The sequence below is a fragment of the Belonocnema kinseyi genome, chromosome 2 (genome assembly GCF_010883055.1).
Source record: "Belonocnema kinseyi isolate 2016_QV_RU_SX_M_011 chromosome 2, B_treatae_v1, whole genome shotgun sequence".
Taxonomy (NCBI): domain Eukaryota; kingdom Metazoa; phylum Arthropoda; class Insecta; order Hymenoptera; family Cynipidae; genus Belonocnema; species Belonocnema kinseyi.
This window is the reverse complement of record NC_046658.1, coordinates 66,755,110-66,767,366: the sequence shown is the minus strand read 5'-3', so window position 1 is coordinate 66,767,366 and position 12,257 is coordinate 66,755,110. Positions and strand designations below refer to the sequence as shown.

Here is a 12,257-nt window from a genome sequence, read left to right as displayed (position 1 = left end):
TAGGCAAAAAAGTCTGGACACAACAGAGGGTACAAGTTGCATGCACGTGTGGGTATGTGTGGCTGCAAACTTTTGTTCATAAGCGATTGTTGCAACAAATAAGAACAATGAAATATTTGTTGAAAAATTCAGATAAACGGAAATGATAAAAACATTAATTACAAAGGCCAGAAAATACAAAAAATTACAACTATGAAAAATGTGTTAGTTTAAACAATTAAACTTTATATTCACGTCGCTTTTCAACTTTTGTTGGTCGCTTTCGACCAACAAAATTTTTGGGACTTTTTAGCTTATTTTTTTGTGCCCCCTCCCCCCCACAAAAATTAACTACAGTTCTCGTGGGACTCCCTGTATATGTGTGTGTGTGCAGAGCGAGTTGAGCGAGCCACGGGAATATGTTCATATTTTACGAAAAGTGTGAACGAATAATGCACGCATCGCGTAATGTGCACGTAGGGCGCTAAGAAAGTTTTGCATTACACAAAACCTATTGGAAGAAGAGAGATGATCCTTGCGTTATTAGAAAGAGCGTCAAAAATTAGGTAGGAAGAGGAAACCTGTTGACTCAGGACTCCGTACAGTCTAAGCACGCAGCCCGGAACGATTGAGAAATGGCGTCGTGGACAAAGGAAGAATATCGTGCGATAATTCGATACAACTTTTCTCGCGGTTTAAGTGTAGACGAAAGTTTTGAAGAAATGTCTCCAGTATTGGGTAAGGATTGTACGCATCGCACAAAAATTTGCCGATGGTACAGACAATTCGAAAGAGGAAATTTCGGTCTCGCAGAGGACTCGTGCTCAAGTCGACAACCGGAAGTGATGACATCGGAAAACATTGCGTCTGTGAATAATCTACTGAATGATAATAGAAGAATCGCGTACTGGCAGATAGAGCAAATGCTACACATTAGCGCACCAGTAGTTCTTATAATTCTGCATAAACATTTACGTGTTAGGAAGATTTGTACTCTATGGGTACCACATCCTTTGACCGAGGAGAAAATGGCAGCGAGATTAAAGTGGTGCCAAAAAATGCTAAAAAGGTTTGAATCGGGATCTTCTCGGGATGTAAATAGTATTATAACAGGCGACGAAACCTGGCTGTATTATTACGACCTTCGAACAAAATCAGAAAACAAATTCTGGCTGTTTGAAGATGAGGATGCTCCAGTGGAGGTGCGGAAGTCTCGATCTGTAAACAAAAGAATGATTGCAGTATTCTTTGGGAAACGCGGCATTGTGGATAGGGTCGTACTGGGAAACCAACGTACAGTCACCTCTTTCTGGTACACTCAGGTATGTTTACCCCAAGTCATAAACCAACTCAAAAACATCAGGCCGAAATCTCGACTCTAGCACCTGGCTATTCAACCACGACAATGGTTTCGACGCATGAAAAAGTGTTTTCACTGCGGTAGAAAGTACTTCGAAAAACTATAAAAGGTTCGTCTGTATTGCAAAACTTTCGTAGTGCCCTATGTGTGAATTTCCGGCTACTAGTTTAAATTTAAATATTTAAATTACATGCCTAATAAGTCAATTATCCGTTATGTTTACAAATTCATGCCAGAGAGAGTCCTGCTTATTATTGGATCAAAAAACGACTTTCACATATAAATTAATTTATGGTAAAACTATTTTACAACAATTTAAGAACAATCGTATTTTATTTTTGTTTCAGTTTACAATTGTATCGATAGCTACATATTTCTATCGGCCGATAAAAGGACAGTAAATAAATGATATTTACGAGAAATGGTTTCTTATTTTGATGAAGAAGCAACTATAAACCAAGTCTTTATGAAATATAATTTTCTGGAAAGAATAAAGTAAAAAGCATTAAAAATTTTGTACGTGGTCAGATAGGTCGAAAATGCAATCCGATCGTAATGTTATTATTTTTCTGATTAAATTGTCAGACGAGGAGTCAAGAAATGACTGGAGGTCGAGATGGTGATATAGGAACTGGAGGTATTAAGGTGAGAGGAGATGGCCGTAAGCACACTGTTCATTGGTTTCGAAAAGGGCTGAGACTCCATGATAATCCTTCCCTTCGAGAAGGTCTCATAGGTGCTTCGACGTTCCGATGTGTTTTCGTCCTGGATCCTTGGTTTGCCGGAAGTACCAATGTCAGCATCAACAAGTGGAGGTACTGTCAGACTGTGAACACCATATATTTATATTTAAATATTTTTTTAAATATGAAAGTGTTTCTAAAATAAAAATCAGAAAAATCAGAACTCATCCAATCTTGCTGTTTTGAAAATTCAGTATCCATTCCAAAGTATGGCAATTTAAATGGATTCAAGTTTTAAAGCTTACCATTGAAACATATAACAGGGTTGCTACACGTCAGGGTATTCTTGAAAGCCACGAAAAGTCAGAAAGTAAAAAAAAAGGTGAGCGAATATCAGGAGAAACCAGAATGAGTCAAGGAATTTTCGATAAACTGACGTTGAAGTTTAGCGGTCATCCATAAATCTCATAGGTATTTTTCTGAAAATGTTAACCCCTTACGATAGGCACTATAAGATTTACTCGGAGGCTTAATCCGTCACTCCTGCTTCACACAATTTCGTGAAGATGTTATAAACTTAGGGAATGAAGACACAATTTCACTATTTTGTTGAAAATTAAACAATTTTACCTTAACTTTTTTCTTGAAAATTCATATTTTCGGTTTGAAAATCCAACTGTTTTGCAGAAAGTTTAAAAGATTAACAATTCATCTTTTATTTTAGAAATTTAATCTTTTTTTACTAAAAATATACCTATTTGGCAGAAAATGAATCTGGTTTTGTCAAGTATTCGACTATTTTATTAAACATTCGTCTTATTTAGACTAAATGAAACTATTCCGCGTCTGTTTGAAAATTCAACTATTTGGTTAAAAATTCATGTATTGTATTTTAAATTAATTATTTTCGGTAAAATATTATTCTTATTAGTAATCTTTCTACTTTTAAATAAATTTTTTCAACTACAAATATAACTATTCCATCATGGATTTTAAATGTAACTGTCCTAGCTGAAAATCCTTCTTTTTTGGTGAAAAATTAATCTTTTTGGTAAAAAATCCAACTGTTTGATTACAAATTCAGTGTGTTGGTTGAAGATTCATTACTTCAATTCGAAGTTCATTCATATGGTTAAAGATTTAAATATTTCGTTGAAAATTCTTTCTTTTTCGATTGGAACATTCTTTTTAACTGAAAATTCAACTACTCCATATTTCTTGGAAAAATTATATTCTTTAATTGAAAATTTAAATATTTAAAAAATGTATCTATTTGGTCTAAAATTAAACCATTAGGTTCAAAATTAATTTCTTTGGTTGACGATTAATAATTTTAGTGGAAAATTTATTTGTTTAGTTGAAAATGGAACTAGTTTGTTCAAAATGCAGGTATTTTTTTAAAAGTCATTCTTTTTTTCAAAAAAATTAATTTTGTTGATTGAAAATTTAACATTTTGGTTAAAAGTTAACTCCTTTCGTTGAAAAATAAACTTTTTTTCAAAAATTTGTTTTTTTTTAAATTGAAAATTATTTTGTATATGAAAATTTAACTATTAATTTGTTGGTGAAAATTCTTCATTTTCACTAAAACTTGTACTATTATTTTGTGGAAAATTAATGTATTTCGTTTAAAATTTAACCTTTTGAGTAAAAAATTAATTTTCTTGGTTGAAGATTTATCTTTGTAGTTCAAAATTAATTTCTTTGTTTGAAAATTTAACCTGAAAGACAAATTTTTAACAACCAGGGAAAAAGAAAAATTGGTCAGGAAAAATAAATTGAACATTCGTAAATTGTAATTGAATTAAATTCAATTTCAGAAATATAGGATTTGAAATGCGATCACAAATTACTTAAATTGGAGTTCTCAAATTGAAAAATATCAACTCTGAAACAGCACTAAGCTGTAAATTTAAAATAAGCAATAAAAGTGAAAAAGAGTATAAAATGAAAATCATAAATGGAATGGTTCTTTAGATTCCTTCTACAGTGCCTGGACGACTTGGATCGCTCTCTAAGGAAACTCAACTCGCGTCTTTTCGTTATACGTGGTCAACCAGCAGATGCTCTTCCAAAATTATTTAAGGAATGGGGAACAACGAATCTCACCTTTGAAGAGGATCCCGAACCATTTGGACGTGTTCGTGATCTCAACATCTCGACTCTCTGTGAAGAGCTTGGTATCTCGGTACTTCACAGGACGTCCCACACTCTTTACAACTTGAAAGAGTAAGTCCAAAATTGATAATTAGATATTAAATAACTCATGTTTTAATTATCAATTTTTACTTCTTGAAAATATTTCAAAACATCTTCTTTCAATCGAGATTATATTTTTACATATTTACGTGTAGACTTTTAAAATACTTTGTAATATTGCTTAATATCACGCGATAATGCGTTAATACGGGCAATAATGCGCAAAATTCTACTTTTCACTTCTTTCTACTCTGAAACAGTCATCAGATGCAAGAAAGTCGTTTCTTATACACAAAAAAGTAAAACAACAAGTTAAGAAAAGCTCTGGGGATTAAAGGGTTTAATTTGTAATGCAACCACTATAAATTGAAAATTAGTCTACTTTTATATGTTTTTATCAACAGTTATTCAATTCTAAAGCTATAAATTCCAGTGGTCAAAAAAGTAAAATATATGAAGAAATCTGAGTATTTTAACCAAAAAAATTTGTGGACTTCAATCTAAATGCAACTTAAAGCAGTGATTTACTTTCAAAGGAAGGAAAGTAACTAGTTGGCTTGGAATGAGAATTGGGAACGGTATATTTTCACATTTTTAATGTTTAAAATTAAACAATTAGAAAAATGTAGTAAAAAAAGTCTTCGAATTTTTTTCTGATTGAATTCAATTAATTTCTGTGAGATCATTTCTATTTAATTTACCTCTGTTTTCCAGTGACAAAATGCACTATGCAAAAAATGGTTAATATCCAGGAATCAAAATTGGAAATAAAGAGAATTTCAAGCATTTTTATATATTTTTTAAACCACAAGTTATAAAGATAATTTTATTCAATACCAAAATCAAAAATTTTTTAATTCGCCCAGACACATTTCTATCAAATCTAAATTATTTATACTTTTTTAGGTCCAACTTTTCCCTAGGAATAGTTTTAAAATTTCTGTTATACCTAATTATAAATAAATAAAATTGTAAATAAAAATAGCTTATTAGTTTAATTGAAAGTTACTAGATACTAATTGTGTATGTCCATGTGAAAGGGCCCTTATGGCCGGTTCTTGTTTAGGAGATATTCGCGTTTTTCTAAGCTAATGTCAAAATTATTAGTTTTAGGTTTTAGTGGAAATTGATACTGGGACCTATACCTAATTAACTGGGAGTATATTTATATTAAGATAGTAACCGGAAGTAAGTATATTTTACATTCAAAGAAAAAATATAACATGGGTGCTTATGACATTTCGCCAAGTTTAAATGCATTTTTCTTAAAGAATGGTTTTTTGAAGTTCCTAGATCAAAAATTCCCCAGTGACTTGTTCTTAAAGTAGAAAGGTTCATTTTGAGCCTAAAATGCAGGGAATTTATCCGGCTACGTGCCCCTATACTTAACTCCATACCGGCTATAAGGGCCCTTTTTATGCGGATGCCCAAAATCAGTTGGTTATTTAATAAGATCTAAATTTCGATAATTCGAAAGAGTTTTTTTGTTGATATATAGAGTCTGAAAAGGAAAGGGAGGTTCTCGGAATATTTCACAAACATATTTTTATGTATAAAAATACACTGCGTTTTCGAAATTCTCATAAAACAATTCGATATAATAAAAAAGGCTAAATACAAGGATATTTTTCGAAAAAAAATTAAAATTTTTATAGAAAATTAACGCAATGCCAAGTTTCATGCTTTATAAAAAGTCTAAGCAACATTTAGATATACTGCTGCTATTAAAATATTTTGATAAATTGTACAATATGAGACTTGAATTATAATTTAGTTTTCGATGGCGCATTGTTTCGGTCTACATCAGGATAGCTGTTTATTGCTGAAATAGAACGGGCATACACATACTTATTCAGAAAATATATATGCATACATATCGAGTATAATTTATGTTCTCCACTATTTAAATTGTACGTGACGCGTTGATCGATTTTACCTCGTGTTATCCAACATCACTGGTGGTCTATCTAGCTTCGTTCTAAACGATATTAGGAAGTGCATTCTTGTTTTGTTAACGTGAACATTGACTCCACATTTTGTTTTTAACTTTCGAATTATTAAATTTCTTTCATTTACATGTATATAGTTTAATGTAAAATTAAATTAGAAACAGTAAAAAACTTTAAATGTAAATACTCGAATTAGTTTACCTTTTGGAACCTGCCAAGATTTTATCTTAATGATCTTCTCTTAATAGTGATTTTGTTTTAATAATTAAACAAATTTATTCAGTACACTTAAGTGAAAATATCGATTGGATTTTCGTGTAAGTGATGTGGAGGGGTTTAAGTGGTGGTGCGCCTTAATTACAAACTTCATTGCGGGACTGAGTTGCCATTAAACTGTAGCTAACGTGCTACAGCATATATAGAAAATATATTTATAGCACAAAACGCATGCATCTTAGATCATAATTAATTGCGAAACAAAATCAATTTTCAATACAAGTTCATCAACGTGAAATGTTGAAAAGGTCTGATTAATCTCTATAAGTTGTGAATCGTTGTAATTCTGAATATTTATCAAAAGCATAAATATTCATTGTTGATTTCTTAACTTCGATTCATTCACTGTTCATAAATACCAAAATTTAAAATATATTTGAATACATTATTACTTTTGTAAACATCATATCTCGAACTAGCGTAAAAATGTGCATCCTTTTGAAAATCGAAACGTTCAGATTTTATAATTTAAATTTTTTGCAATTCTACAGTTTGGCCGGATCTTTCAGAATTGTCTACGAAATGTGAGAAAAAATGTGTTAGTGTTGTAAAATACATTCTTCATACGACTGTGGGAAAAACTTAATCTCTATTTATTGAATTTATAGAAAATTGCAAAAATTAGAAAGGAATCTTGTTTTAGGATAATAGAAAAAAATGGAGGAAGGTCACCCTTGACCTATCATCAATTTCAAAATATTGTTGCGAGTATGGATTCCCCAGAACTTCCAGCCCCTACAGTTACATTAGACTGTCTAGGGAATGCAATTACACCCCTTAAAGAGGACCATGACGATCAATATGGAGTCCCCACACTTGAAGAATTAGGTATAATTATTTTTATTCAATTCTTAATAAAATGAAACAAATCTCGGGACAGTAAAAAGGGGGGTTTTTGAAAACTCACAACGCTGAAATTTGACATCTTGTCAGTTGAAATCGGATGATGCTACGAATTTCATCAAAGATCTTAAAGTTTGCTTCCACTCCCAGGCAAAAAGTAAGACGGACGGAAGGTTGGACACTAGGGTGGTCTAAAAATGCAAGGAAATTTTTTTTATGCTAGCGGATAACGATCCCCTTCATTTCATTCAAAACACGAAAAAAGAAATGCCCTAATTTTTTATTAATTAATTTTTTTTTTAACAGGTGCAGGTTTTGATTGGAAGTTTCCCATGTAAAATGCATTAGGAAAAATCACTTTTTTGAGTTTTTGGAATATTTTTTTAGGCTTTGTGAAAATGTGCCGGGAAAGTATAGAGGCTTGCATAGAATTTTCCAATAAAGAATTTCATGTATAAAACATATGAGTTTCACATCCCGAACAGACCCCCACGAGTCCCTGAAAGGTACCCTTAAAACCAAACATGGCAAATTTTCATGAAACCGACCTTTTGAGCACTGTATCATTGTCTTTTTTTTACTTAAAATTATTTAAATTGATCTAGTGGAATATTTATCAATATTACTCAATTTATTTTCAACTATTTAAACAAATGGAATTTGTTTGAATAATATGTTTTCTTCAAAAATTCGTTTCTCCCTCTACAAATTATTACTATTGGTCTACCAAAATACCAGTGGCGTAGCTACGAAATTTTCCTCCCGGGGCCAAATACAATTTGCCGACCATAGTTCTCAAATCTGCATTCATTTTAAAGATCGTTTTGCCGCCCCAAGAGTTTGCTTCCGGGGCAGCGGCCCCCTTCGCCTCCCCCTAGCTATGCCACTGCAAAATACTCATCCCATTGATTAAATAATTTAAAACCTTTTCAATAAAAGTAATTGAATAAATTTACACATTTTGGGGGAAATGATTGCTTAAGCAAATTAAAGGTTGTGGAAATAAATAATAAATTATTCTAATACATTTGGAAAATGTTTTAAAGAAAATCTATGTTATTAACGATGATAAACTGCCAGTTAGACGAATTTTGAGGGAAAAAATCCTTTTTAAATCAGTGGAATTTGCTCACACAATTAAAAATTATTTTGCCAATATTGATAAATATTCCATTAGACCAACAGTAATAATTTTCATTAATAAAAATACATTTTCGAAAAAAATTACTTACAGAAATGGAATTTGTCTAAATATTAAAAAATCAATTATCCAAGATTGATAAACATTCCTCTAAATGAATTGGAATAATTTTAATAAAAAACGAAATGTTTGAAACAAAAATTATTTAAATAAACTTCGTTTGTTTCAATAATTGAAAATTGATTAACCAATGTTAATCAGTATTTCGCTAGACCAATAGTAATATATTTTAAGGAAAAAACGAATTTTGAAAAAACAAATTTAAAAAAATTCCATTTGCTTAAATTATTAAAAATTTATTAAATATTGTTGATAAATATTACACTAGGTCAATTTAAATAATTTTACGTAAAAAGAAGACGATAAAACAGATCTGATAAGGGTTGTCTTCAGGGATACATGAAATTCTTTGTTGAATAATTCTCTACAAGCCTCTATGCTTTCCCGTCACATTTTCCCAAAACCCTAAAAAGTTATTCCATAAACTCAAAAAATTGATTTTTCCTCCTGCATTTTACATGGGAAACTTCCAGCCAAAACCTGTACCTGCTGAAATAAAAATAAAATAAAATAAAAAATAAGAGAAGTTCTTTTTTCGGATTTGGGATGAAATGGGGGAGATCGTTGCCCTATAAAAAATAGTGTTTTTGAGCCACCATAGTGGACACCCGGCTGAAACTCCAAGTGTTTCTGCTTAAAGAATGATGCGGGTCGAATAAGCGCAATATTCATTACATTTTTTGCGGTTAATAACAATAAATAACATATTGGCTTTGAAGACGGACGATGAAAGTAGATCCAGCTAAACTTTCCTTTTGCTTTTCAGGTTTTGATACTGAAGGCCTACTACCTCCAGTTTGGGTTGGCGGAGAGAGTGAAGCTATTGCACGTTTGGAACGTCATCTTGAAAGAAAAGCGTGGGTGGCGAGCTTCGGTCGCCCTAAAATGACTCCCCAGTCGCTACTTGCTAGTCAAACTGGCCTCTCGCCTTATCTACGATTTGGCTGTCTCAGTACAAGACTTTTTTACTATCAGCTGATCGATCTTTACAAAAAAGTAATTTACTCATCTCAATTATTTCGATAAGATTGCCTCTTAAAGAAAATAAGACTCAAGTTAGCGAAAAGAGATTCTATATCTAAATTAATTTGTATCGATTAATTTCGAACTTTTCTGTTCATTTATTTTCAACTTTAAAGCAAATTTTCCATTTTAAAAATACGATGAAATACGATAGTAGGTATTGGAGAATAAGCGATTATTTATGATACAATCACAATTGGAAGCTTTTATGATACGACTTTTTATATCGTCTCTCCACATATGCTCTCCAATTTACGATGAACTTTTCGAACTTTCAGATAAAGAAAACAGTGCCTCCGCTTTCTCTTCATGGTCAATTGCTATGGCGTGAATTTTTTTATTGTGCGGCCACGAACAATCCCAACTTCAATAAAATGCAAGGAAATCCAATTTGCGTCCAGATACCCTGGGAAAAAAACGTCGATGCTCTCGCCAAATGGGCTAACGTAAGTGCATGGACAAAATGCGTAAGATACCTTTCTGTTATCTGGAAAAGGCCCTAAATTTCGTCTTCAATCAAATCAAAAATTTTATATGTACAATATTCTTTGTACTGGAATAATTAGTTGTAAAAAAAGGATTATTTAATGAAATGAAGTATATATATTCGAGATTACAAAGAAAAATTACAAACAACTTTTATATCATATGCGAAACAGACATTATTATTATTATTATTATTATTATTATTATTTGAAAAATAAATATAAACCTGAAGTTTTGCAACTTTAGTGCAATATTCCGTATTTCCGATACACTGTTTCAAGGTATAAGATATCATATCGATGGGTTCTACGAATAATAGGGTATCCTTTCGTTACCGTACAGAATTAAGTTAACTTCATTTTGCATGAAATTTACTAAACTCGCAAAAGTGTTAAAAGAAATAAAAATCTTTTAAAATTTCTTGTTTTGAAAGTTATAGGAGTCTACATTACATTACAAACTGTAATACAAAATACTGGCGTTTTGAATTCGTAGGAAATGTTTAAAAAAATAATACTTTGATTTTTCCTCCTGAAAACTTAGCTAAATGACGTTAGCATAATTCTTATCCGTAGCGGAAAGATAGCCTAATATTCGTAGCACCCATCGATATATAATAGGAATAAAGGCAAGTAAAACGTTTAAAATATATTTTGCTTTATCTCATGTAAACATTTTTTTTAAATATTGCCAAAAACATTCTTTGAGGTGATTTTTTATTAGGAAATTTGTTAAAAAAATTTCAGGGTACTTACCGAACAATTTTATTTCCTGCAGTTGTAGGAAAAAAAATTTTAATATGAAAATCCCGATGTAAAATTTAAAGGAATTCTTTGGCAGTTCTATGAAAATTCACAACAAATATGCAGAGAATTTAACAGAAAATTCTATTTCAAGGAATTTCTGTTTAAATTATCAGGAAATTTCTAGACAAATTTCTGCGATTATTCCAAGAATTTTAATATCCCACTAAATTCTGTTCAAATAACAGACGATAACATTTTTTGGAAGATTTATTTGGAAATTCGCTGGGCCTTTCCTCATACATTTCCCGGGAACTTACAGCGAAATTGTATTCCCTAGAATTTAAAAGTACATTCATTTTTATAAAACTCATTTAAGCAAATTTTAAAGAATAAATGTACCAAAAGGGTGCAGAGACGTAAACGCAGAATGCATTATATTCAGAATTACTGATAGGTCAACTCCTAGGAAGTTCCTCAGAAAAACCGTAAAGTTTCATCAGAAGCCTTTAGATATAGTTGGGTAAATTTTCAGTTATAATATTTCTGAAAAACCCCCTTGGGAGTTCACGAATTTTTTCCCCTAAGAACTTATGGAAATTACCACAGGAAATTATGCAGAATTTAAGTAACGGATTTTTCTCGCACATTCTTAAATCTTAGGAAATTATCTGAATTTTTTTTTAGAATATCTGGGAACAATTTGGGGAAAAAGAGATTTCTAATTTTTTACATTCTCATCATTTATGATTGAGAAAGTATTAGAATTGTCGGAAATTTGACATCACACTTTTTCAACGGATCTCCACGTTTCGAGACGCCCTGAATCCGAAAATCAGGTTTTCATGATGGCGTCTGCCCGTCCGTCCGTTCGCCCGTAAACACGATAACTCTCGAAAAAATAAACAAATCATATCCATCTATGGCACACTTTTTCTAGGTCCTAAAAGAAAGGACGAGTTCGTTAACCAGCCATTTTTGATAAAAATTCAAAAAGTGAGCGCATTTTGAAAATTTTTGAGACCACTTTTTTCTGAATTTGAAAATTCTATGTACGGATATTTATAGTATTGAAAAGAGCAAACAATTTATCCTCATGACTTTTTTTCAATAAAAAGAAAATTCTCAGAGTTATAGCGTTTTCAAAATTTTTTTAATCAACCGAAAATCAAAATTTGAAGCCGAAAAACGCACGATATGAAAAAAAGTCAAGGGAAGAAAAACATTTCTTTTTGAAATCCCTACAAGATTGTCAAAAAAAAATTTTGATTTTCTTCAAAAACCGAAAATTCAAATTTTGATTGCACAAAAAATAATGGAAAATAAAAAATTCCATTTTGTGGACAAACTATGTACGAGGGTAGTTCAATAAGTTCTTAGAATGAAGTATAAAAACAATTTTTTTTGGGTAATTTTTTTTTTATTTTTCAACATAATCTCCTTGGAGCTCTATAC

The 12,257-nt window shown here is 31.3% G+C and overlaps 1 protein-coding gene across 1 annotated transcript in view; it reads left to right on the top strand.

Moving 5' to 3' along the window:
- The window catches only part of LOC117167100 (cryptochrome-1), a 36,183-nt gene that overhangs the window by 13,999 nt on the left and 9,927 nt on the right, over nt 1-12,257 (top strand). The window contains exons 2-7 of the mRNA XM_033351741.1: nt 1,687-1,834; nt 1,925-2,154; nt 4,000-4,251; nt 7,090-7,274; nt 9,317-9,546; nt 9,852-10,019. Coding sequence (XP_033207632.1) covers nt 1,940-2,154; nt 4,000-4,251; nt 7,090-7,274; nt 9,317-9,546; nt 9,852-10,019 — 1,050 coding nt within the window. The 5' untranslated portion in view covers nt 1,687-1,834; nt 1,925-1,939. The remainder of the gene's footprint in view (nt 1-1,686; nt 1,835-1,924; nt 2,155-3,999; nt 4,252-7,089; nt 7,275-9,316; nt 9,547-9,851; nt 10,020-12,257) is intronic.